This window comes from Halichoeres trimaculatus, unplaced genomic scaffold (assembly GCF_033239565.1).
Source record: "Halichoeres trimaculatus isolate MK-OKI-2021-1 unplaced genomic scaffold, fHalTri1.1 fHalTri1_scaffold_16, whole genome shotgun sequence".
NCBI lineage: Eukaryota > Metazoa > Chordata > Actinopteri > Labriformes > Labridae > Halichoeres > Halichoeres trimaculatus.
The window spans coordinates 700,314-728,077 of NW_027437194.1; the positions used below are offsets into that span (position 1 = coordinate 700,314).

At 40.9% G+C, this 27,764-nt stretch overlaps 1 protein-coding gene across 1 annotated transcript; it reads right to left on the minus strand.

Moving 5' to 3' along the window:
- Positions 1-4,425: 4,425 nt before the first annotated feature.
- ermp1 (endoplasmic reticulum metallopeptidase 1) lies at positions 4,426-26,561 on the minus strand. The gene is made up of 15 exons (XM_074690834.1): positions 26,216-26,561; positions 21,986-22,290; positions 18,275-18,402; positions 18,076-18,181; positions 17,044-17,190; positions 15,514-15,606; positions 12,528-12,740; positions 12,070-12,290; positions 9,849-10,023; positions 9,559-9,749; positions 9,331-9,483; positions 9,009-9,211; positions 8,807-8,922; positions 8,534-8,697; positions 4,426-6,347 (listed from the first exon to the last, which is right to left on the minus strand). The coding sequence occupies exons 1-15, from the start codon at positions 26,488-26,490 to the stop codon at positions 6,171-6,173; spliced, it is 2,667 nt and encodes an 888-aa protein (XP_074546935.1). The 5' UTR covers positions 26,491-26,561; the 3' UTR covers positions 4,426-6,170.
- Positions 26,562-27,764: the final 1,203 nt, after the last annotated feature.

The window sequence follows — 27,764 nt, forward strand, 5'->3', positions numbered from 1 at the left end:
GTGTTAGCTTCAGGTTTGTACGATAGTTTGTTTCCTGACAGTGTTAAAAATTATGATGACCCAGGACATATTTTATATTCTGGATCTTAGTATCCAGAATATTTCCAGGATCTGGATCATACTTTAACATCTGTCAGAAATGAAGGTGACCTTGTTTTGTTTTGTTTTGCAAAGCAATCCAACCATTTATCATGGAGTTATATACACATATGGTGAAAACGGGCCTATCTCACAATGATAAAGAATCTTCTAAAAAAAAGTCCTGGATCCAGACGGTGATCCGGATCACCTCCAAAATTTAATCACTTCTTCCTTATCCCAGTTTGAACATTTCCTGAAAATTTCATCAAGATCCGTTCGTTGGTTTTTGAGTTATGTTCACAGACAAACTCTCCCCAAAACCGAACCTTCTTGGTGGAGGTGATAACCAATATTGGTGCTGATCATCTTATCAGAAACCGTTGATTATGATCGGGAAAATTTGATGAAGTGAAACTATTTTAAGGTCACTCAAAGAGTCCTCTCAGGAACATTAACTGAAGGATATTCAGCGTATCTGAGAGCTGTGAACAGTGGCTTAATAAGACGAGACATCCACAAATGTCTGACTATCGTCTGCATAACAAGTGATGATCAAAGTTTCTCTCCTGAGGGATCAGAAACTGATTTCCAGATCCAGATCATGGTTAATTTACACGCTTTACCATTGGTCAGGCTCTTGTCACGTCTCCCCTCTTTTCTTTCCTGTCTTCAGCTCTGTCTATGATGTACACTCTCAAGAAATAACTTTTAGGAAATAAAAATAGGAAGGTTTCCAAGAAGCAACCCCTGGGGGACGCCACAATCTCCCCAAACAGAATCCAACAAAATAACAGAGACAACATCCAACTAAATTACGTAATAAGCATTTTAATTTCCGTACAAGTGCTAATTAATTCAAGCCTTTTTGCATAATGTAAAATCATCCCGTCCTTTTAAATAGATGGATACCCTGTCACCAGATCAATCCCAATCTCAACAGTCGTACCATCACTTAATCCCAACGGACAGACAAATATGCATCAAATAAACGACAGCAGTCCAAAAAAAAAATGGAGAAATGTAACTGTTACAGTTCATTAAAGTGGCAAATCAACCAGAAACAGAACAAATAGATCAGTCTTATTAAAAAAAACAACTTAATTAAACTTTGAGAACATGAACTGAGGAGAAACAGGCGGAGGTGAGAGGTCGACACAAACAGCCATGGAGAGAATCATTAGACCACCTTTGTTTGGACAGTTCTCGATCGACTGACACAAAAGAAGACCTTCATCAACCAGAGGCAGAGGAAGACCCAGGTACTCTCTGCTCAAGGATTGGACTGTTGGTGACTGGGTCAGGTGATTCCTGGTTAGGAGGAGGCCTAGAGAGGTCTACAGACCAGACTGTCTGACCCTGCAGTAAGACCTGGGGGTGGATCGATGGTCTGGGGTTGGTGAACCAGGTCACGTACAGGTCTACTCCTGAAACCAGTCTTCTTCCTTTAGCTGGAAAACTCTTTCCTGACTCTAAAGTCTGGATTTTCCAACGAGACACTGCTCCTTACCACACGGCGAGGGAACCAGGGGAAGTGGCGAGCCAGCCCTTATATTAAACTCCTATCAGCTGTTTTTGATATCGTCAAATTTGTCCAAACGAATGAACCTGAAGTTGAAGGAAACAAAGGTGGTCCGATCATTTTTTCCACGGCTGTTGAACAAAATGAGAACACAGTAAAACGAGACATTAAGACGTTTCCTCCAGAGCCGTGGACGACTCTCCGACCTGGGTGTGGGTCTCTGTTGGGTTTCTGTGATGAGGAGCTACACACTGTGAGGAGTGTTAATACCAGAGACGGTTTTTCTACGTGGGCTCTGAAGCAGCGCTGGGTGTGTGCTGAGGTTAGACGGGGAGAACCAGCAGTGTTAGATGAGTTTTCACAGCGTTGGTGTCAGAAACGTCACGTTTACAGCAGTTCCTCTCGTAGCTTCACCCAGAAATCGTTACAGTGACATGAAACAAAACATCACATCTCTGCCAAACCTTGAAACAGGAAGTCAGGAGGATTTACTGAAACTCCACCACGTCCCAACTCTTAGAAAAATATTCATTCACATTTCTTGATAAAGCTTTTTCTCCCAGACGCCCTGAGGCTCCTCCAGAGGAAGCGTTTTGATCTATTCTCTCAGGAAACTTCTCGTTACGCGGTGAATTAATCGAACGGAGACGTTTCAGACGGCCTCCTCGCCTTTCGCTGCGCGGGGTAAAATAAAACGCTCATTCTGTGGAGAGATGAGCACATTCGTGGATCAGATGTCTGAGAGCGTCTGAGTCAGCCGGAGGGAAACGACACATCAGCTCGCTCTGTTCGCCGACGCCTGAAACAAGCTAACGTGTCGTTTCCTGTTTCTGCTCACGACTTGTTTCTCAGCATTTTGCATAAAAAGGAAAAACGCGGGATCGCCTGCTTCCTGCCTGAGCTCAAACTTCTCCACGGACAAAACTTCACACGCAGATAAAAACTCTGTACAGCAGCACCTGAAATCTTTAAGACCTCTGAGACGTCGTCGTCTTCTTCTTCTGAGCCACAGCAGTAAACATTTTGTGCGTCTTTGGAAGCGAAACGTTAAGGCCTCCTCCATGTCAGCGTTTCTCTTTGTGAAGTGTGTGTGTGTGTGTGAGACTGGTAGGGTGAAATCGAGCGGGTCTGAAAACACGAGGCGGTGGCGAAGCGCTAAAATCAGCAGAAACAAAGACGATTTTCACAGAAGGAACAAACGTTTCAACGACTTCAGTCTGAATCATGAGTTTCTGTAACGGCACAAACTGCTCGGCGTGAAGACCACAGGTTAACCAATCAGAGTCACAGCTCGGTTGATTGACAGGCAATGTGTGGAGGCTCAAAGCCCGCCCCCTTTCTGACGGTTTGCTTCAAAACTGTGAATCAGAAACAGACGAGCGACGTCATGAAGACTGCGTCTTTCTGTTTGACAATCTGTGAGTGAAATAAGTGGACGACCAGCGACGGTGGGAGGTTTGTTTCACGGTTTTACAGATCTGATGAGGAGTTAGCGTGGGGTTAGAGTCAGGGACAGGAGTGTCAGTGGATCAATCTCTAAACCGTTCTTTCCTTAAATCTCTTCAATATGTGAGAAACCTGACCCGTCTTATCTCAGAGCCAGGTGCTGAGCCCATCATCAGGAGGTAGTGCTGACACGAGAAACCAGGTTTTCACCAGTTACTGAGGAAAACAGGTTTCTTCAGGAGTTTATCAAACTGGATCAGGGAAGAAGACGCAGCTCGTCTCTGAAATCACAGACAACCTGACGCATAAACTACTTTAGATCATGGCTCAGCAGCTCCACATCAGTTTGAGATTAGTCACAGGGGAATTAAACGGTTAAAGCTACGAGCTTCCTGCAGCAGCATCAGTCAAACACAGCTCAGAAAGCTGTTACTGTGTTCCTGATCAGTCTGTAATTTCTGTCAGAGCTGCTCGATATTCAAACAAAACTTTAATCAAGACTCAGGGAAAACCTGCATTTAAAAAAAAATGAAATCTTATCAAGTGTTTTTGTCTTATTTTTAGTAGAAAATGTCTTTTTAGACTCATTCTGAGCCACATTCACCTGAGCAGTCCAGAAAAATGTCTGATTTCAAGTGATTCAAAGACAAAATGAGGTCTGAATTACTGTAACAGGTAAAAAAAAAAATCTGCCAATGAAACGAGAAAAAAGTTACTTGTGTTAAGACGTTATTTTAATTTTTCTTGTTGCATTAGCAAATTTGTTTTTCCTTGTTACAGCAAGTCAGAGCTCATTTTGTCTTGAAAAAAACTTAAAATAAAACTTTTTTTTTTCTAGACTGTTCAAGCAAATGTGGCTCATGTCAAGTATAACAAGATTTTTTTTTTACGGTAAATAAGACAAAAACACTTGATAAAAGTTTAGTTTTTTTAGAGTGTCATGTGATCAGGAATTAAACCTTTGTAAACAACAGTTTTAAAGTACAGTAGCCTGTTTCTGCCAGTGAAAAAAAATGGAAACGTTAAAAAAAATTTAGTTATAATTTTGAGATACTGTGTCATGGTATGACTTAGTTTATCATAATTATGACTTTTCTAATTTTTTATCTTACTTTTTTTACTGGCAGATTCAGGCTTCCATATAAATGTAATTAAGCAGGGTTTTTTTTAAATGATGCACTGTTTGAAAATAAAAAAATCTTTGGATGTTTTTTAAACAAGTTTTTCCTTTAAACTACGGTAGCCTTTTTCTGCCAGTGGAAAAAATAGAAAAGTTTTAAAAAATTAAATAAAAAAATTAAAAATTAGTTATAATTTTGAGATACTGTGTCATGATATGACTTAGTTTATCATAATTATGATTTTTCTTTTTTTATCTTACTTTTTTTTGTAATGGTAGAATCTGGCTTCCATGTTTATGTTATTTAGCAGGTTTTTTAAAATGATGCTCTGTTAGAAAATCATAAATCTTTGAATCTTTAAATCTTTTTCTTTTTAATGAGTTTTTCCTTTCAAGTACGGTAGCCTGTTTCTGCCAGTGAAAAAAAAGAAAGAAAATTAAAAAAAAAAAAAAAATTAGTCATAATTTTGATATTATTTTATGATATGACTTAGTTAATCATAATTACGATTTACATTTTTATTTTATTTTATTTTTTTTACTGGCAGAATCAGGCTTCCATATTAAAGAGACAGTAATGTAAAATAGTAGGTTTTTTAAAATGACGCACTGTTTGAAAATTATAAATCTTTGAATCTTTTAACCTGTTTATCCTTGATTCTGTTTTTGCAGATGCTCTCATTAGCCCAGTTAGCATAGCCTGGTTTTCTCAGAGCCTCAGATGTATTTTTGATTGTCCATTTCCTGGTCTTGATGGATGTTTTGTTGTAGCCTGATTTAACCACATAAAGGCTTTCAATTTATGAAACAGCTTCTTAATGACTAAAAAGGAGGAACTTTGACTTTTTTTGGTCTTTATTTTGTCCCTCTGGTGTCTCCGTAGCAGCTCAACGTGACTGACAGCTGAAAACGAAATCTGTTTTTCTCTCAGCGGTGTTTTGGAAAGTTCAGCCTCTGTCTGAAACGCTGTCTTTCTTGACCCTGATCTTTAAAGTTTGGGTTATTTTTTCCATCAAACTGTTTAATTTATCAATATTTATTTATAAATTTATCTCAAACTGTGTGTTTGGCTCCTGGACTTGTCAGGTGAACATGTGGACGTATTTCCTGCAGCTGCTGCAGACGGCCTGTAGCTTTAAGGGGAGGTCAGGTTTTAAAGCAGGAGCTGAGCGCTGGGATGAAAACTGAAGCTCTGACTGTGGAGCTGCATCGCTGCTTTCAGACCCAGAGGATCCAGAGGATCCAGACTGCGTGAATCAGCGGCGTGGACGAGGAATGGACGCTTTGTTTTTCACAGTAGCTGATCAGTCAGTTCAGGATCAATCTGCTCGTGACCACAGAGTGACGGTAGAAAATAAAAAAGGTGAAGTTTCCAGTTCGAGGAGGAAGAAGCTGATTCTCCTCCTCCTCCTCCTCACAGACATGAACGCAGCGGCGGTTTCTCCGGCTGCAGAAGAAGCTGCAGACGCACTGACCCTCAGAGCGACGTGTAGCCATGCAGCCTCCATCATCAGGAAGAGCGTCACGGTGAAGGGACAGGAAGTGAGTCGCAGTGAGTAAAGCAAAGGCACAGCAGATCGTTAAAAACCCCAACTCCTTTATTTGACTAACCCAGGAGCCAGCAGGAGCCAGCAGGAGCCAGCAGGAGCCAGCAGGAGCCAGCAGGAGCCAGCAGGAGCCAGCAGGAGCCAGCAGGAGCCAGCAGGAGCCAGCAGGAGGCCTGTGACGCCGCGGCGGTGGACGGTGGCTCTCAGCCCGTGGTCAGCTGACCTCTGCACGTCCTCCTGCTCTGGGAGCTACTAAGCCTACTGACACAGTGATGGGGGTCTCAGGCAGGCTGGGAGGGCGCGTGACTGAGTGTGTGAGTGTGTGTGTGAGTGTGTGTGAGTTTGTGTCAGAGTGAAAGGCAGCAGGGCTTCTTGTCCTCCTTCTGTCCTCTCCTCCTCGGGGGGCCCCCTGCAGCCCCTCGGCGTCTCTCGGCGGCGGCGGCGCTCCCTGACGTCCTCAGTATCGGTACATGTCGTAGGTACTGACCCAGGACGAAGGGAAAGTCCAGGAGGGAAACCTGCGGAGGATTTCCTCCAGCTCAGCAGTCCTCTGGTCCTGACCAAAGAAGTAATGAGAGGAAATGGCCACGGAGATCATCCCCTCTGGACCTGACGGGTCGGGGTCTCTGGGAGGCTGAGGGGGACACAGGGGAGACCGTGAACGCAGGAACAACAAGACCACAAAAACATACTGCAAAAACTTTTTAGACTCAATCTGAGCCACATTCACTGAGCAGTCCAGAAAAATGTCTGATTTCAAGTTATTTAAAGACTTAAAAAAACTCATTTTGTCTTTCAATTACTTGAAATCAGACATTTTTCTGGACTGCTCAGGTGAACGTGGCTCTGATCAAGTCCAAAAAGACACTTTTACTGAAAAATCAGAGAAAAACACTTGATAAGATTTCAGTTTTTGTAGGGTGTCGTGCTCACATAGTAATACCTTTGTATACAACAGTTTTAAGGTACGGTAGCCTGTTTCTGCCAGTAAAAAAATTGAAAAGTAAAAAAAAAAAAAAAAAGGAAAAGTAAGTCATAATTTTAAGACACTGTGTCATGATAAGACGTAGTTTATCATAATTGTGACTTTTCTTTTTTTATCTTACTTTTTTTTTACTGGCAGAATCGGGCTTCCATATTAGTGTAAGTTAGCAGTTTTTTTTTAAATGATGCACTGTTTGAAAATTATAAATCTTTGGATCTTTTTAAAGTGTTTTTCCTTTAAAGTACGGTAGCCTGTTTCTGCCAGTGAAAAAAAAAATAAAATATATATAAAAAAAAATTAGTCATAATTTTGAGATATTATTTCATGATACAACTTAGTTTATCATAATTACCATTTTATTTTATTTTATCTTTTTACTGGTAGAATCAGCCTTCCATGTTACAGAGACGGTAATGTTATTTTTAAAAATATTTTTAACAAGTTTTTCCTTCAAAGTACAGTAGCCTGTTTCTGCCAGTGGAAAAAAAAAAGAAAATTAGAAAAAAAAAGATTAATTCATAATTTTGAGACACTGTGTCATGATATGACTTGGTTTATCAGAATTATGACTTTTCTTTTTTTATCTTACTTTTTTTTACTGGCAGAATCGGGCTTCCATATCTATGTTATTTAGCAGGTTTTTTAAAATAGAGGAGTTTAAAAAAAAAAGAATCATAATTTTGAGATATTATTTCATGATATGACTTAGTTAATCATAATTATGACTTGTCTTTTTTTATCTTGCTTTTTTTTACTGGCAGAATTGGGCTTCCATATTGATGTAATTTAGCAGGTTTTTAAAATGATGCACTGTTTGAAAATAACAAATCTTTGGATCTTTTCAACGAGTTTTTCCTTTAAAGTAGTTTCAGCCAGTGAAAAAAAATAATTAGATAATTAAAAAATAAAAAATTAAGTCATAATTTTGAGAGATTATTTCATGATATGACTTAGTTTATCATAATTATGACTTTTCTTTTTTTTAATCTTACTTTTTGTTTAAAAACAGTTTGAAAAGCAGAGAAATTAATGTTCAAATCAAATCCTGATCCTGCCCCCACAGCGCCCCCTTGTGGAGAACATTTTCCTTTGCTGACGTTGATGCAACACGTAACGCTGCAGAAAACTAACCACTGATCATCAGAGACACCTGAGGGACAGGTGAGCTGTGATGTCATCACTCTGTGATGATGACACGTCGTTCGCTCAGACTGGATCAGAAATGTTGTTTGAAACAGTTTGGACCTCCCTGGTTCTGGTTCCTGGGTATCACAGGGTTGATGAAGAGGTCAGGGGGTTTGTCCGCGCCGTGCTCTCAGATACAGTATGAATCTAATCGTCTTAATCAGAGGCTGAGAGGTTTGAACGCGGCGCTGACACCGTCCCGCTAACAGCTAATCTCCTGCAGACATCACAGGCCGCGGAGGCCCGGAGCCGGCACCAACTGAAATGTGAGGAATGACAGGAATGAAGGAAAAACTGGTCTGGATACCAGGATGGATCTGAGGCGCTGAGGGTGCACCTGCAGCGGATGATCGGCCTCAGATTGTGGGAACAGAAAAACATTCGAGAAGTTTTCTTTCTCAGAGTCCGACGCCGTGGCTCAATCTTTCACCTGGACGTGAAGGTGGAGCTGTGAGGAGCTTAGCTTAGCATAGACAGGAGTAAAGGTGGAGCTTTGAGGAGCTTAGCTTAGCATAGACAGGAGTAAAGGTGGAGCTGTGAGGAGCTTAGCTTAGCATAGACAGGAGTAAAGGTGGAGCTGTGAGGAGCTTAGCTTAGCATAGACAGGAGTAACCCTTAATGAGCAGACCCAGAAAGGGGGTCCTGAGTACCTGGATTTCAAACCAGAAGGTCCACGTGGGCGCGTCCAGGCCGTGGGAGTAGAAGACGAAATACTCCCCGCTCAGGTCGAACTGGGGCGTCCCGTCCCCGAAGGACCAGGTGGAGAGGCTGGCTCCTCGGTGAGGCATCAGGTACAGGGACATGTGGCTGGGACCTGAGGAGGAGGACGAGAGCGTGAGACGAGTCCAGAGTCACACACACACACACACACACACACACACACACACACACATGGCAATAAGGAGGCGCGTTACGCTCCTGACCTTTAGCGCTGAAGGTCATCTTGACTGTCCCCCAGCTGGTCTCCTCTTTGGACAGCAGGCTGAACTCCACCGGGGAGCTCGGGGACACGTCAGGAGCAGGAAGGTACCAGTTCTTCCTGCAGGGGGATCAGATCACACCATGAAAACACGACACACACACACACACACACACACACACACATTAACAGACCAAGGTACCGACTTGCTGAGGAACTTGACGGGCAGGAACCAGGGGTAACCGCAGAACGGTCGGTCCTCTCGACAGTCGGTGCGGATGCTGTCGTTGATCTCGGGGATGAGGGGCGTGATGTGCTGCACCGCCGTGTAGTCGAAGCTGTTGATCCAGACCCCGGAGTCCCGGCTCTCCACCTGGCCCTGGAGGTTGTGGAAGGTGCGGGTCGTGTGCTGAGGAGGAGATCAGAGAAAATATCCTCAGAGGATGATTCTGTTCAGCAGGGTTGCCAGGTCTGGGTCAAAAACCAGCACAGTGATCAGTTAAAGTTGGTTTTTCTGAGACTTCAAACCTGCAGGAAGACTCGTTTGGGCCGGGGGCTGTCTGAACTCCCAGAGTACGGGAAGAGGAGGCCGCAGGAGACCAGGAGGAGCATGATGGCGAACACGGAGCCCAGGCCGGTCAGGATCCACTTGGTGCTCCGCGCCAGGTAGATGAAATGAAGCTGGGACAGAGGAGAGGAGGAGTCAGAGAGGAGGATTCACACGCTGAGATCTCCATCACTGCTCCTCATACTCACAAAGAAGGAGGAGAGGAAGATGGTTGCCAGGGTAACCAGAGTAGCCAGCACCACCTCAGGAGGTATCTCTGTGCCGCTGCGGCCCATGATGGGGGTGAAGATCTCAAACACCACCCAGATGAGGAACATGAAGTGGACGTAGGGCAGAGCCAGACCCAGCAGGTAGAGGACGCTGTACTTCACCGACGCTCCTGAGGAGGAGGAGAAGGAGGAGGAGGAGGAGGAGGAGGAGGTGATGTTTCTGTGTTCGTGGTAAAGAAGAGGAGAGGAGTGGACGCGGCGTGTCTCACCTCTGTGCTTGAACTCTGTGGCCAGCAGCAGCCGCGTGAACAGAGGGAACGCCACCATCAGCATGGGCACGTACGCCGAGCACAGGCCCTGCTGCGTCAGCCACACCAGGCTGCAGCACCACAGCAGGATGCTCACGTCGAAGAAGAGGTCGCCCAGCTCCACCAGACGCACGCCCTGCACACAACACCACACGCACGGTGAGATCAGGACGATACGGCTCAGACAGACGAGGAGCGGTCAGGAAAACAATCAGAGAGAGAAACTCTGACCTGACACAGTAACAAGTGAACAGGAACAAAGAATGTGACGCTTCCCACTTTCCTCTAAAGATTTGATCAAAACTGTTCAACGTGAAAAAGGAAGAAGCAGCTGCAGCACAGACTGAAACAGGAAATGATCTGTTTGATTTCAGTTTGACTGTGAGAGCATCAGGATAACATCAGCGTTAATAAAGGATCATTCAGCAGATACAGTCTGATCCACTGAGAGGAGCCAAAGGGGGGCGCCACCTCAGATCCTGGTCTGACTGATCTGGGACTGTGACCTGATGCCACTACATATAACTATAACAATAATTTAATAAACCTTCTTCATAAATCACTTTTCAAATCAGTGTTTCAAAGTGCTTCACACGACAGCAAAAAGAAATAAAAGAGAGAAATGTGAGGAAAATATAGAAATATATCAAAGGCCGAGCTCCACCACCAGATAAAGGAAAACATCTGAAAAATAAAATCATAAAAGAGTCACACGGTTAAAACAACAAGAGATAAAGATTTAAAGTTTAAATTCCTCTGATGGTACTGATAAAGAATAGAAAAGAAAATAATAGAATAGAAAATAATAGAATAGAATAGAATAGAATAATATAGAATAGAATAGAAAAGAATAAAAAAAGGATAGATTAGAAAAGAAATGAATAAAATAGAAAACAAAAAAGAATGAAAGGAAAAGAATAGAAAAGAAAAGAAAAGAAAGAAGGAAAAGAAGGGAAAAGAATACAAAATAGAATAGAATAGACTACAATAAATAATAGAATAGAATAGAATAGATTACAATAGAAAAAAGAGAACAGAATAGAATAGAAAAAAAGAATAGAAAAGAAAAGAAAAGAGTAGAATAAAGGAAAATAAAATAGAAAAAAGAGAATAGAATAGAATAGAATAGAATAGAATAGAATAGAATAGAATAGAATAGAATAGAATAGAATAGAAGAAAGCATTTTTCACTGATCCCCCATAGGGGAAAATGTTTTGTCACAGCTCACAGACAAATGTTAAATTGCTATGATAAGGATTATAAAAGGATGAGTAAAATAATATGAAATTAGACATTTAAAAAATAAAAGAATAAAAAAGTAGAAAACAGAAAAGAAAAAAAGTTAAAAAAAAAGAAAAAAAGCAGCTTTTCAACGCTGAAAACACGCTCAGCTAAAATTTCCACTTGTTTCTTTCCGCTCTGCTTGATAAAATCTATGGTTTCTACCTGGACTGTACCATTTTAAACAGGTCCAGAGACTCGTCCTGCAAACAGAGATCCTGTCTGACTGGGATGGAGCCCTGTGTGGTCTGGGAGCTGGATCAGTCTGATTCACAGAGAGGATGGAGGAGGTCTCTCTGAGAGGGTTTCAGCCTCCAGCGTGTGTTTCCATCAGAGGAACCTGAACCAGCTCCTCCTCCTCCTCAGATGATGATGGGAGTCAGTGGACGAGCCCTCACACAGAAAGGAGCAGAGATGCTAACATCTGATATCTGTAAAAGCACACTTCCTCCTCCTCCTCCTCCTCCTCCTCCTGCTGACTGACGCTCAGAGAGAAAAGGTCGCTGAGCTCTGAGCTGTAAATCTGGATGATAAGGAGGGAGATGACTGCTGTGTGTGACTTTTATAATCACACACAAAGAGCGGCTGTTCAGTAACCACGGAGGACAAACAGGAAGTGTTCGGCTTTTACCTCGCCGCCCTTTGGCCTGATTCAGTCCTCATAAGACAAGAAGCCTGTGAAATTCATGATCTGTCCTGAAGTAATCTGTCAAAACTGAGTCTGCTTTGTTGTTTTTTTAGAAACTTCTAGATGTGAAAGTAAGATAAGATTTTAATCTGAGCTCGACCGGCTTCATTCCTTCTTTATTCCTCCTCCAGTTCAGCTCTGCAGCGATATTTTCAGACCACCTGACGTTTGCGTAAGTCGAGCAAACTCAACATCAGATTTCTTGTACTTACGCCGAAGTACAAGTTCTTGGCCAGCGTGTGAACCAGCACCATCTTCCCGGTGGCGGCTGACCCGTACAGGCAAACGGAGGCGTAGAAATGGTTGTACCAAAACATGGAGCGCCCCAGGAGCGTGACGATGAGAGCTACGATCAGCACGGACAGCAGGGTGACGAACCAGCTCAGGACGGCCACGCCCGTCGCACAGGCCAGGTCTCTGACGTAACGACCACCTGAGAGAGACGGAGGAAAGTAGATCATGTCAAACCCAGAAAGCTGGCAATCAGAACAAACATGTTGGAGACCGAGAAGTGACCCCTGAGGAACGCCACATTAAATATCCTGACATAACAAAACTCTCTGAACAGGATTACTCTTTAAAAAGCAGCTTTTTCTCTTTTTAGATCTTAATATTAATCAACCACATGACACACAATGACATGCATCCAACACGTGAAACAAAGACCTACCCCCGTTGCCTGGCAGGGACGCCTTCTTGGCGAGGTAAAGGAAGGTAGCCGTGGCGACCATGTAGTTGAGGATGGTGCCGACCCGCGCCGGGTAAGCAACGACCACGACACCCAGCAGGTCAAAAAAGACCATGTTTCCATGACGATACTCCGAGGAGTCGGCCAGCTTCTCTGACATCATGAGGTACCTCAGGACGGCCAGGATGTTGTCGCCTGGAAACAGAAAGTTTGGAGTTTGAAAATCTCTTTGACTCTTTGATAGTCTGTGGTTTCCTCAGTTTGTGTTTCTGCTCCTAAAACCAGAGGAAACTCAGAGATGACTTTGGTAAAATACGAACACGTTTCCTGATGTTTCGTTTGAAGCTGGTGACGCTCAGAGAGTTTAGCTAAAGACGCTGGAGGTGTGGCCTCTTTTAATCCACATGTTTCAAACTCGTCAATCCTGGAAAAACCTGCAGGCGCCACGCTCTGAAATATTTCAAACTCAGCTCAAGTTTTTGATGTCACGCTCAAGATGAACCCTCTAGTGGCCGGTTGTGGTACTGCAGGAGAGGACCATGGGTGTCACGTAGAGCAGTGTTTCTCAATTTTTTTCAGACTGAGGTCCACTCATCCCCCCAGAAAAATCTTGTGGACCACCACGAGCTAAATAGTCCCAGAACAACACCCCAGAGAACAAACTGATGAGCTATAAACTGGAATCATACATGTTACAACGTGCTAGGGCGGCAAATAACGATTATTATGAAAATAGATTAATAGCCTACACCACATATTTTTATGATTAAAAATATACATTTTATTCCTTCAATTTCCTTTATTCAGAATAAGTATTTTTCACAATTACAGTGACTAGAGTAAAAAAGTGCACTTAGTCCCTCATGGTCTGTTTTTTTTCTTTTTTTCTGGTACATGAAAAAAAAAGTTACATGTTTCTCATCCTGAGGTCTTAAACAGCTGATTATCTCCTCTCTGTGCAGTTTTCTTTATGAAAATATTCATGAGGGGGAAAAAACGTGTCTGAAAGTGAAAGTGATCACGTCATCATCACATGACAGAGAAACGCTCCTCTGACGGACTGACAGCACACACAGCGCTCAGAGTTTCTTGATGACTCAGTGAAACCTCCTGACCAGCAGGGACAGCGCGCTGACACACTGACCTCTTGTTGTTTCCTCACAGCCACTGAGACAGAGGCTGTTTTCAGCCAAAAGCAAGAGCACATGAAGATATATTTATTCTTTAAAAGCAGTAAACAAAGGTCTGCTGCTCTGGTTTAACATGAATACTGCTCCATCATCATCAGATGCAGAGGGTCATTCAGAGATAAGAGCGGGAAACTGGGAGGAAGTGGAAAGAGAAAGGTGAAGCAGAGCTGCAGGCTGGATGCAGGTCAGAGCAGATGTTACTGAATCTAATCAAATTTGATTTTAATGGTTTTTGAAATTTTACTCAATTTTTGAAATTTCCTTTTTTCTGCAAATTATCCAATTTTGAAATTATGCAAATAATTCAAATTTTATAAATTTATACAATTTATGAAATTCATGACATTAATTATTTTTCAATACTTGCAAATTTGTAGGAAAGCTTTTAGCCAACTCCAATGTTTTTAAGATTGGCTTTTCTAAGTTGTTTTTAATTTGTTTGTAACTGCTCTTCTCTTTTAAACTATCTTGTTTCTTATTCTGTTTTTTTATGTAGTTGTAGCACTTTGAGATCCTTGGATAAAAAGAGCTTTATAAATAAATTGTATTATTTTAATTTTTATTATATTATTTTAATCATGATTATTATTATTATTATTATTATTATTATTATTATTATTATTATTATTATTATTATTATTATATTTTTGTTATTAGTTCATCTGGAGAAATTGCACATCAGGAGTTAAGCCAGAGACAGAGTTAAAAGTGGGAGAAAGCTGCTCAAAAACTAACTTCTTTAGAAAAATTAAAGGTTTTTCAGAATAAGTAGTGAAGTTACTACTTCAGTTACTTTTTTGGTAAAGTAAGGAGTAACTATAACTGATTACTTTCTTTAAGTAACTTTGCCCAAAACTGGTCTGTACTGAGTGTAAAGGTGTGTGAGAAGTTCTGAAACACACCACAAACTCTAACATGAGAGGGAACTGTGGTTTGTGTGGCTGTGTGTGTGTGTGTGTGTGATCCTGCAGCAGCTCCAGGTTGTGTTTTGAGCAGGTTGATCGTGTGTGTGTGTGTGTGTGTGAAATAAAAACCTGATGCTGGATGCAGACGAGGAATGTGGGTCCGTTCAGGGAGAAGCTGCTGCGTTTGTTTCTGCAGCTCGAGGCCGAGTTTCTTTCATCTGCACTGCCCTATGCACTGCTGTGTGTGTGTGTGTGTGTGCGTGCTGAGCAGCACACACACACACACACACACACACACAGACGACACAAAGCTCCATTGTTCTTCCGCCTTGTAGCTCTCTGTGGTCTGAAAGTGTAAACAACTGACAACACAACACGAACTGTGCACGCCGGCCGAGGCGAACAGCTCTCTGTGAACAACCCGTGACTTTTATTCTGAATTCCACTCCGCCAAAATAAAACGTCATTATCACGGTAATACCCTCAGATTGGTTAGAGATTACACAATCCTGCCTTGAACTAACTAAAACCAGCTCCACCTCTGGCTGTGATCTCAGGTCTCCCTCTGATCATAATTCAGCCTTTCACGCTGAGTTACTGTACGCAGATGTCGGGAAAGGAGATTTCCAGGAGCTGCTGAGGCAGGGAGGAAAGATGCCAACTGTCTCTGTTTTTTTTCTGTGCTGCTGACTGCCTGGTTTCTCTGCTAAGGGAAGCAAAATAATTCAGCTGCACAGACGCAGGAGAGCAGGAGTAAGCAGCGAGTGTTTGTGTCTGCGAGGAGGTGACGCTTGCTGCGCTGAGTGTATCTACAGTTTGGACTTTATAGATATTCAGGTGGATGATGTGATGACAGGGGGTTGGTCTGCTCACCTGCTCTCTGGATGGAGTCTGTGAGGATCCTGTCAGCTGTGTCGTACTTGGTGTGGTAGATGAAACCGTTTTCAATGAACGCCAGGTCGATGCCTGAAACACACAAACACACGTTCAGACAGAAGACGGAAAAAAAGGGACATTACAACAAATCAAATACACCCTGAATCCCCAACACTGGTTTGTCCTAATCAGTAAATCCTGTGCAGAGGTCTGAGGGAGCAGCATGGGAGCAAAGAGCAGGAACTTCACACCAACAGAAACAAACAGAGTGGAAACACTGGTTTGATGAGGGAGAGTAACGGTGCCATCTTCAACAGTCGATATGAAAAGGAAAAGGAGAATGAGGATAAAAACCTGTCTGTGCCAGGAAAAAAACACAATTCAACTTTTTTTATTTAGGCTCAAACTGTTTATTTATGTTGAATGCTCAGAGACATGCTGGAGAGGACGCGTCTGAAACTTTCAGAAAAAAATTTATATATATATATATATATATATATATATATATATATATATATATATATATATATATATATATATATATATATATATATATACGTTTCTTCATGCTATGAAGAATTAAAAGTGCTAAAAGGGAAAAAAGAGAAAAAAAGAAAAAAAAGGAAAAAAAAGAAAAAAAGAATTAAAAGTGCTAACATAAAATGAAATGAATTAAAAAAATAAATAAATGAAGAAAAGTATTAAAAAATGTATTATTGAAAAAAAACGATAAATGATTTAAGATATATAGAACTGTTAAAATAATTAAAAATGTGTTGGAAATACTCAATTAAGTAAAAGTGTCATTAATTATAAGAAAATTTGATTTGTCTAATTTAAAACCAAATTTCATTATTTATTTATTTTTTATTATTATTATTACTATTCCTTCTATTATTATTATTATTATCATTATTATTATTATTATTATTATTATTATTATCATTATAAAATACATCATTAATTTTGTTATCACTATTATTAAAATTGTCGATACTATTATTTTTTATTTTTATTATTATTATTACTATTCCTTCTATTATTATTATTGTCATTATTAATATTGTTTTTAATTATTATAACTATTCATTATTATTTGTATTATTATTAAAAATATTATTACTTTTATTCTTATCATTATCAATATTATATTTTATTATTTTTATAATTTTGTAAATCTGTTTTACAGATTTAGTTAATTATTTTTTATTATTTTAAAAGCATTACAAAATGAAATGGTAAAATTGTTTTTTTATGGGGTTTTTTTTTTTTTTTTGGGACACTTTTAGTCCTCCATATCATGCCCTTAGAAGAATAAAAACATTTAATGAAAAAACCTGACACAGGCTTTTATATGTAATGCATCAGAGGGTTCAGGATCAGGGGCTGGTAAATTATAACTGGGTTGGGGTTAGGTCAGATCAGATCAGCACCGGTCCAAACCAAAGCCCAGGTACCAGTTTAAGGCTTCAAACCCGGGTCTCTACTCCTAAACGTGATCTCTGTCCTCAGTGTGCTCGGCGTTACCTGGGATGTTTCCAAAGTCTCTGTAGATACGGAAGTCTGTGTCTGAGGGGATGATGCCGCTCTGAAAGACCTCCTGCCCGACCACGGAGGCGAAGGGGTGTTTGGCTGCGTGGACGTACGCCTGGACCAGCCACGGGTTCTCTGGACCTTCAGACCAACAGGAAAGTTACACACAGGGACGGATATTTCACTCTGAACATTTCTAAAAAGACTTTACATCAGCTCTGTTCTGTGATCTTAATTAGTTTCATGTGTTTAGTTTATTAATATAATGTGAGAGAACAGACTCAATAAGACTTTCTTCTTCTTTCTGCTCTTTTTCATTCATGTCTGAGATTTTTATTTTTATGATTTTTTTTTCGTCTTTTTGACAGAATGAAATAGAGTCCAACGAACTACTAAACTGACAAGCTAACTACTAACTAATAAAACTTACTAAACTAAATAACAAAATTGACAAACTAAACCAGGGGTGGCCAACCTGCGGCTCAGGGGCCGCATGTGGTTCTTCGCCTTTCAGTGTGCGGCAGTGTGTTGGTCAATGTTTGGGTGTACAGGTTGATACTTAAGTTTCAGTTTCTCCTCTCTAGTACGAATTTAAACAAACTTACAAACACAATAAGTCTCGCTTTGAAAGTTGGAAATGTATTGATTTTCATTTTATGTCATTTCCTTAACTATGTCACTTCCTAACTAACTAATCTAACCAACAAACTAACTAACTAAGTTAACTAGCGGCTGATGTTGAGGGAGTATCTGCTTTGTGAGGAGCCGTACTCCTGGTTTATAATCTCACAGTCAAAGAACAGAGGCAGCCGGCCAGAGGGCAACAAGGGTTTTACTGTTAATGTAAAACTAGCTCTGCCCTCCTCCTCCTCCTCCTCCTCCTCCTCCTCCTCCTCCTCCTCCTCCTCCTCCTCCTCCTCCTCCTCTTCCTCTAACCCAGCTCTGCATTAATTGACTGGTTCTCCTTTTCCAGGAGAGGAGCATGATGAGGTCAGACGCCTACAAACATGAAAAGGTGAAGAGTACCTGTCTGGAAAACGACCTCCTTGCCTCCAACACCTGCAGCCTCCAGGTTAATAAAAGCTCGCACCTGCTTGGCCCAGGGATGCTGGGTAATGAAGCCGTGACTGGCCTGGTGCAGGGAACAAACAGAAACCGCTCTGTCAGATAAACTGAATCACAGTCCGCCTCGGTGAAATATGAGTTCATGTTGTTTCTGTTTCACCTGCAGGATGTTTTCCTCTGCGCCGTTGAAGAGGAAGATGACCCCATGATGAAGAGGAGTGGACTGATTGGCCAGAGAGTGGAGGACCTCCAGCATCACCGCACAGCTCACTGCATCATCACTGGCCCCTGGAACAAGGAGAGCAGTGTGTGTGTGTGTGTGTGTGAGAAATACTTCACAGTTTGGAGACGGGAGCTCCTGGTTTCACATTCATCCCGGCACAGGGAGCTTAGCCGGGTTATGCAATTCCTCACCCCAAACGTCCTGACCCAGTGGCTCAGTGAGATTATGAAACCTGCAGTTTTACTCTCTAACGTTCTGCACAACGACAGAAAACCGTCACTGAATCCACCGTACGTGCAAAGACAGGAGGAAGGAAACGGGCTCCCGCTGCGTGTGTGAGGGTGAGAACAAAGAGGAGGAGGCCTGAAAGAGAGCATGTGATGAATCATGTGACTCAGGGAGATTAGAGAAACCTGAGGGGTGAGGAACACGACTTCTGGAGAAGAAAGGGAGAAAAGTGCCCGATTGATCCGAGGGGAGCAGGGAGACGTCATGTGCTGCAGATTTCCTGATTGAATGAGTCTGTGCGGTGGGAGCGGGGCGGCGTTAGCGCCCTGAGCTCTGTCTGTCAGGGTCCTGTTCATGATTCATGTCCCAGAGGAAATAAAAGACACAAAAATCAGAGTCTAAACTGTTTGAAAGTGAGAGAAAATGAGTCTTTTAGCTGGACGTATCCCCCTCTTCGCCTCCTGCCTCCTTTCCTTTCCTCCTTTTATTATTTTGCACATGGACGAGTGTTTGGAATTCCACCAAATCAAAGGCTTGGCAACGGCCGAGGACGTGAAATGTGTGTGTATCTTCCTGGCCCACACCTCTTACATCAATTTCCTCTTGCCAGGGAAGCAGTGTGAGCACATGTGAGTGTTTGAAGTGGAAAAATGTGCCTCCACCGAGCTGCAGGGTGTGGGATAAAACTATGACATTCCTGATTTAAAAAGAAAAAAAAAACAGGCTGAGTTCACTCCACAATGTGTTTCCTATCAGTAACAAACACCCTGATCACTGTGTGGTTCAGATATGAGCCGCTGCTCAAACAGGCTTCCTGTTAAAACACTCAATGGCTGTTTGTGGCGTTTTCAACAAGCTTTTCAGTAAAAACGCTCTGGGTCGGCTCGTTTAGCCACGGCGGTCTGATCCTGTGAGCGCACATGGACTCACTGGACAGCGTGGGTCTCATCAGGAAACCACGGAGAACATGCTAACTGGAGAGCTTTCATAGCAATGAGCTTCAGGCGTGGATGTCGTAAAAAAGTGAGACAAAGTTTCATTATCCCAGGATTCAAAACAAATCTTGCAGAGTTACTGCTAAGGACGAACGTCAGGAGTGAAAAAGGATCGACCGATACCGATTCAGGGCCATTAACGATACCGATAATCAGTAGTCAAGGAAGCTGATAAACCGATATTTGGGGCAGTAAAAGTGAAAATATTGGCGTCAAAATTTGGGATAATACGAACTCCACCGTCCACCGGATGCCAATATGCTTCAAAATGTTAATACCGACACTGATAATCAGTTAAGCATGAACATCCAACATCGCTCAGTTACTTTGAACCATAGACTGTAAAATAAAAAAAATGGACGTCATCTTGCTCGTCTCGAAGTGAGGTCTCCACAAAAACTGCTCCCCCTGGTGGCTGGCTGCAGTATAGGTTAAAAAAATCCATCTCCCCAGTCATTCCAGATGGGCTGTGGTCAAACTTTAAAAAATTAATCCACCTGGTAGAAATGTTTCTCACGTCTGATTGTTGTGGTGATTTGAAGATATCATTTGGCTGTCTTGTATCCAAGTCCTCTTTTTTCTGAAAAGTTTCATTTTTATTAGTTATAAGAGGTTAAAAACAAGGTTTTATGCCACAGTTAATAGTGATTGACAGCTGACGTTCTCGTGTATTTTTTTCGGGGATTGTAAAATATGTCTGGAGGTAGAGTCAGGAAGTGATTAGACTCTCTAAAGAGAAAAAATATGTTAATTTTGTCACCCAGCTCCACTCAGATTCTCTATTTTGGCATCATTTTTGTACAAGAAGAGCAGATGGAGACATTTGGGGAATGTTTATCAGCTAACAACATATTAGACAGGAATTTAAACTAGTCATATTACACCTACCAAACTGCTGTTAGCCCTGATTTTTCTTAATGCTACATTAGCTTTTGTCTTTCAGGCTGAGTTTCTAGAAACTTTGTTTTAACCAAATGTAAACAGGATCATTTCTCTAGTTCAAGGGTCTTCAACCTACAGCTTTTGAGCCTCATGTGGCCCTTTGACTCCTTTGCAGTGGCTCCTTGTAGCTTTAAAAATATGATATGGAAATGAAGAATTGTTATTTTTCTTACAGAGGGTACTGATGACTTAAGACATTGACGCCAAATAAAACCATGCATTAACATTTAGTTGACCTAAATATGCATCACCTCTGGCAATAAAGCTTCCACATTTTTTGAGATTTTTGCAGTTTTTTTCATTTCTGCAAATTATTCCAATTCCTTTTTAATGAAAATTTTGCAATTTTTTAAATATTTCTGAATTTAAAAAAATATATATTGAAATTACCATTCTTTTTTTTTTTTTAGCAAATTTATAAAATTTTTGCAAGTTTTGAAATTTCTCTCTTTTTTTGCAAATGTTTGTACATTTGAAAAAAAAAATCTTTTTTAATTTGCAATTTTTTGAAACATTTTCCAACTTATTAAAATGTTATGGATTAAGCACATTTATGAAATTACAAATAATTCTTTTTTTTCAAAACTTATTAGAAATAAAAAAAATGAGACCTTACAAGTACAAGTTTTATTTAAAAAAAAAACCCTCTTGTTTAGTTGAGTTTTTTTTTAGGATGTTTAGAATTTTGTACACTTTTTTGTCTTTATTTTTGCAAATTTCTGCAAATTATTCCAATTCCTTTTTAATGAAAATTTTGCATTTTTTTAAATATTTCAATTTTTTTTTTTTTTAAATTAACAAATTTTGAAATTACCATTCATTTATTCTTTTTTGCAAATTTATAAAAATTTTGGCAGGTTTTGAAATTTACTTTTTTTGTAAATTTCTGAAAATTTAAAAAAAAATCTTCTTTTTTGATTTACAATTTTTTGAAACATTTTGCTACTTATTAAAATCTTATAGATTTAGCTAATGTATATGAAATTATAAATAATTCATTGTTTATTTTTATTTTTTCAAAATGTATTAGAAATAAGAAAACTGAGACCTTACAAGTACAATTGTATTAATAAAAACAAAACTCTTGTTTGTTTGTTCAAGTTTTTTTAAGGATGTTTAGAATTTTATACACTTTTTTGTCTTTATTCTGAAGATAAAATAGATTTTGTGGCTCCTGAATGACTTTAATCCAGGTGAGCTGAGGCAAACTGGCTCTAATGACAGTAAAGGTGCAGACCTCTGCTTTAGTTGATGCTAACGATGGAGCTTTAGTCAAACATTAACAGAGCGTTAGCTTCCCACACTGAGTGTCACATGATGTAAAAATGCTCCAAACGTCTCCATTGTTTGGGGTCTTTCCTTCAACATCCTGAGGTGACACACGACGAGGATTAAACCCATGAAGGGAAACCTCAGGTCGGCCATGTTGGACGCACAGGACAGGACTTCAGAGTTAGTAAACTGATGGATCAGGTCTCCGTACCTGGACTGTTAGCCACTGTGTCGAAGTGACAGTTGGCTAACATCAGATGCTGCGTCCCGCCCTTGGGCTCCAGCCTCACGGCGATGTTGGTGACGTGGTCGTAGAAGCTGGTGAAGCCTCCGAGGAAGTCGATGGAGAAGGAGCCCGTGGGACGCTGCACGTCCACCGTCAGCTGATGGGGGCCCGCCGCCGTCTCGCTCTGGATGTTCTCGATCTGCTTCAGCAGGTAGTTCACGGTCAGGACTTCGTTTTCAGGGCTGCCCACCGGGCGAGGGCCCACGCTGGTGATCTGCTCCAAGTGCCGTCTGGAAAGACACAGAAAGCTTTTATCCAGTTTTCTCTAACAGTCAGAGGGTTGTTTTTGCAGATTGAACTGAATTAAATGATAAAGAATAAAAGAAAAGCAACTCTAAAACCAGTGACTCCAGTTTGTGGAAATGAGGAACATACATGTTAGAAAGTTTCTCTGATGATCTTCAGAGACAGATCTACTGAGGAAAGGGCCAAAGACAGACTTGCAGGTTTCAGTTTTTGCTCTGTATAATCCTCAGACGTGTGTGTGACCTTTTTTTCAGAGTCCTGGATTTGAACCACGGCCTGACCCGGTCAGGTTGTGCCGTTTTTGGCACGTTTCTGTATTGCTTTGACCTGCTCTTCCTCGTTGCAGAACACACGGCCCCCCTTTGGACTGAAACAGGAAATGAAGCAAAGGAACCAATAAGGGTGTGTGAGTGTGTGTGTAAATGGGGGGGGTTAGCTCCTGAAGCTTCTCAGTTAACAGCAAAAGTTCCCTGAAACAGCAACACTCATCCAAACATGGCTGTTAAATCTAAACTTTTTACTCCAACTGTTGCTGACGTGGATCAAACGCTTGTTTTCTTTTCTGGTGATGAAGCGGTGGGAAACGGATTTATTAAAACATGCTGCGTCTGGGATGATTATTGTGCTCTCACATCCTCAGGATCACATTTCAACCCTGGATCATCTGATATGAAAGTCTGTGACCACAGTCCTGATCAGTCCTAATGCATAATGCTCGGATCGTTATGGAGAAACCAGACAAACGATGGCAAATCCCGTCAACATGCTCTCTGACGAGCTCAGCCTCAGCCCCGTGGGTCTTAATCCCGTCTCCTCCAGAGGCTGAAATCTGATGAAAGCTGTAGCAGCGTAAAGCTGGGATTCATTTTATCTCTGTATCATTTAGCTCCTGTGTGGTGAGGTGAGGAGGTCGATGGATTTCTGTGGTCAGGATGGAGATGTCTCATATTTGCTTGTTTGGGTTCTTACTCCTCGTCCATTACACGCCATGAACGGTGCATTAAAGCATCAATCAAAGACTTTCTGCACTTTGTTTTTATCCAGCTCTCTGTGAATCTGTATTATAAGACGTTTCTTCATCTGGTTTTCTCCCTGTGGCGTCCGTACAGCAGTAGGAAGCCATTATCAGGCCGGTTTCTAATCGTCTTGTTTGCTTTAGTATGTCATAATGATAATCCCAGTACATGATTAACCTGATGTACAGGATAGGGATGAATAAGAAAATCTTCTTTATGCTCTCAGAAACCCAAAAATCAATGTTAAAAAAAAATGCCCAAGACTAGGGATAGACCAGACAACAATTGACGCTGATTTTAAGATTTGAAGCAGATCGGCATCCGCCTTTTTGTTAATACGGCAGATGATAAGAAATCAATTTTTAAGTTTTCATTTAACTGTATCAGTCAGGTGCTGAGCCTGGGAGCTCTTTGTTAAACATATGCTTAAAGGTAGGGATGTCCGGATATTACATTTTCACTTCCGATATGATACCAATACTGCAGCATTGAGTATTGGCCGATACCGATATTAATCCGATACGATATCAGCATTAAACATACATACTTTTATTACTCATTCTGTAGTATGTCTGTTATGTTAGAAAAGGCTTGATTAAGTGATATTATCCAAACAAAGAACAGTCGTCAGCAACAGTAGGTATGAGGAAAAACTGACCCATTTATTATTAACCAATGGGTAACAGGAACTGCTCATATCAGAGATGTTAGATGCATTCTGATACGATACCGATACTTGTTTTTTTTGCTGATATCAGACCGATATCCGATATCAATATCAGACTGGGACACCTCTACTTAAAGGCTTTAAACAAAGTTAAGTGCAGTGTTGAAGTCATCCCAAATTTTGACTCCATTATTTTCACTTTTACTGCAAATGAATATCGGCCTCAAGTATCAGTTATCGGCCTCCTTCACTACTGATAAACAGTATCAGCCCAGAAAACCATATCAGTCTTTCTTTACTCAAAACTTTCATTCAAATGTCTGGTGTGAAAACCAAACCAAAGCTCTGAGGTTTGGAGAACGTTCCCTCTCTGTGACACTGAAACCTGACAAAGTTCCCCAAACATTTAAGGAACCAACCAACAGAAACGTTGCCCTGTGGTTGCTCTGCCACCTCCACACACATTGGGCTGGTTGGTTTTGGTTGTTTTTTTGGTTGATCTGAGAAAGACGAGTGACTGTGCTGACAATGAGGTTTCCTTTTCATTGATATTTTACAGTAAAGCGACTAATCTGCACGCAGCCTGTGCAAAGTGTCTGTTTACGTGACAGTGACGGCTTGAGAGAGCTGGAGGAAAAAACATTTTCTTCTGCATCATCATCATCTGAAAATGATCGCCTACACATGGACGCTTTCAGGCTGAGGAGTCCTGATACAGCAAAGATTAAAAAAGTATTTTTCAATCCTCACTTAACAAAGATATTAAAATAAATACCAAATAATAAAACTATCTGGAGTTGTTGCTGTGGACTCAAACTGCTGACACATGCTCCAGCCTTTGTTGGATCTTAATAACTCCCTTCATGAATTATTTCTCACTCTGTCTGTTTCTTCGTTAACAGTTTGTAATTATTGCAGGTTAAACTCGTTTTCCTGCCTATTAAAATGTTATTGTCGGCAGGGGCGTAGCTACAATTAGGCAAACACAGGCAGTTGGGGGGCCCCCAAAGCATCTCTTAAAAACTGATTTATGAAGTTCTCTTCAATTGAAAGCATTTCTTTTTTCTAAATCTTTCTTCACATGCTTCAAAATCCATCAGAGTCTTAATCTGTGATGATGGTTTTGGCTCCTCCCCCTCCCTTCTTATTCAATGGGCTATTCCATGTTACAACACATCTGAACATTTGATTCAGGAAGAAAGTGGTAAAAACACTTTTTACCATTTTTTTCTTATTTTCAACCAAGTGTGAAATAAAACCAATGTTGCTCTGAGATCTGAGATAAACATATCAGACTTTTAGGATTTTAAGGACTTTATCTAGCCCAGGAAACAGGATCATTTTCTCTAAATCAAACTTTTGGAGTTGGTGATAAACATTATTGTATAAATCTCTTTTTTGGAAACATAACTCACTGGACAGGGGGTCAAATAAAAATACATTCACTTTAAAATAATAGTACCAAAAAGTATGCTAACTGTAAATATCACCTCTTTCAGTAGATTTTTTTCCAGTTTGATGTTGTGCTTGATATTTACATATTTTTTCTTTACTAAATTATTTTTTTCAATATTTACCTATTGTAATGTTTTGCACTTCATCCTTTCTTGTTTGTTCCTGTTACTCTGTAAATTCCCCACTGTGGGACAAATAAGCTGTCAATGGACCATAAAAGATTTCAAATCCAGGACAAAGTGGACTAAATGATGGATTCACTTTTTTCTAAATCAAACTAAAGTACAGAACTTGAGGAAATGCATTTAGTTGTGTTAAGTTAGCATGTACGAGATTAGCTCTGTCTCATGCCTTGATTCTGGGAAAGAGACAGTGGACCCAGGGAAGGCCAGTCTAGCTCTGAGGAAGAGGAGTTACAAGGACATGGAGGGCCCCATGGACTGGGTTTGCCCTGGGCCCCCAAACCACTAAATACGCCCCTGCTTGTCAGTTATGTTGAGCTCTGCTCCTCTCCCTCATCCTGTGAGCCTCTCAGACCGCCTCTGGGGCTCTCCTGCTGGGAAACAAGCTCCTGACAGGAAGTCCCCCAGGCGGTAACCAACCGTTGGAACACCTGTCTACCTTACAGGTAAAGGTGGAGGTGGGGGTGCAGGTGAGATGACACCCGGTAGTGGTTTCTAGGCGGGTCTTGTTGTCAAACTGGAGGAAAGGTTAGCATGAGCTCAGCTCCTCCAGAGCAAACACTCGGAGGTAAAAACGGATCCGACTCACCTGGCTCTGACTGCGTTAAAGTCGCCGCTCGGCTTCCCGATGACGAGCTGCTGTAACGACAAATGAACGAGTCCCCACAGCACCAAAATAAACACAGAGACCAGGGAAGCGGCCAGCCCTTCCCGCAGCAGGTAAATGTTGACTTCGGGCTTCCTCTTCGGCTCCCCGCCGTAGCCGTTGTCCCCGCACCGGCCCACGGAGCCGTCGTCATCTCTGGCTACATAATTCTGCGTCCCGAAAGCTTTTATTCTCCGGACTGTGGTGTCGCTCTCCATTTCTGAGCCAGCGGTTCATCAGCTGCAAGCGTCGTTTCTGCTGTACCGGAGGAAGGGGCGCGCCGAGGGACAAACTTCAGTCTGACGTGGGCGGGCACGCGAAGCGTTTGAGAAATGTAAAGCAGAGGAGGAGAGCGGTTCATCATACATTCAAAAAAAAATCCTTGTGAGCATTTTATTTTTTTTTAGATGAGTCAAACTATCCTCACAGCTGCAGATTTTGTTGACGATGCAAATAAATATCCAACAACAACAAAAAAACATAATTAATAAATTCATAAACACCTCAAATTAACTCGGTGAAATACTCACATAACGTGAATTAGCCTATATTAACATGAAATGTCATTATGGCTTTCTAGCTTGAGTGGGATATTTTAGTCATTTGAGCCAAAAGCAAGGAAATGCACTAATGTTGCAAAATTTTGAACTATTCCTTTAAAATGAACCCAATGACCCCCCAGTAGAAAAGCTCTGCAATTGATCCCAAACAAGTGAGATTAAAAGCTTATGCATTTTGCTCTTTTTGCATTCACAGTTTAACTCTCTGTCATTTAGATTCAAAGTGGATGTTCACGAAATAACAAATGCAAGTACACACCGTGTAATGCAGCTGTAGCTTGGCAACTTGGGACTGATTTAAGCTTACTATGCACATTTTGGTACGTTATGTTCCTGTTATTTTACTGGGTTTTGCACAGCTCTTTGATTACAGTGTTCTTATTACTTCTGTAATATGACAGTTTTATGTTGATAATCTATGCTACCATAGTGAGCTCATAGAAAGAATCAGTTTTGGGAGATACATTTGCATTTTCCTGCATCAATGTAGTATTTTCTCACATCCAAATTGCTTTATCTAGCAGTACAAAAGTCCTTGCAAGACTTTTTTGTACTCATGCCTTCTCTTGCTACACTTTTGCATTTCCACAGAATGCACACTTTCAATCAAAAGCACATTTCAACAGTTAATTAGATTTAAGCCAAAGAAATAGACAAATTAATGTTGTTATAAGGCCGGAGATCCTGATATCCAATAATTTAGACATCTGACTATTTTTTTAATGTTGCTTTGTCGCCATCTTGTGGACAGCATATGAATCACAAAGAGAAGCTACAGCTGTCCTCGAGTTATCATACTTCTTTATTTTTTATTTATTTTTTATTTTATCTTAAGCATTGAAATGGAATAAAAAATAATGGTTATAATAGAAAAGTTAAAAAAACTCTCCAAGTACAAAAATAAAATTAAAAATAAAAATGGTTAAAAAAAA

Coding starts and splice junctions, on each gene's coding strand:
- ermp1 (XM_074690834.1), bottom strand. CDS start 26,490: ATGGAGAGCGACACCACAGTCCGGAGAATAAAAGCTTTCGGGACGCAG. Junction 10,024..12,069: donor CCAAGAACTTGTACTTCGGC/GTAAGTACAAGA, acceptor TGTTGTGTGCAG/GGCGTGCGTCTGGTGGAGCT. Junction 9,484..9,558: donor TCTTCCTCTCCTCCTTCTTT/GTGAGTATGAGG, acceptor CCTCTGTCCCAG/CTTCATTTCATCTACCTGGC.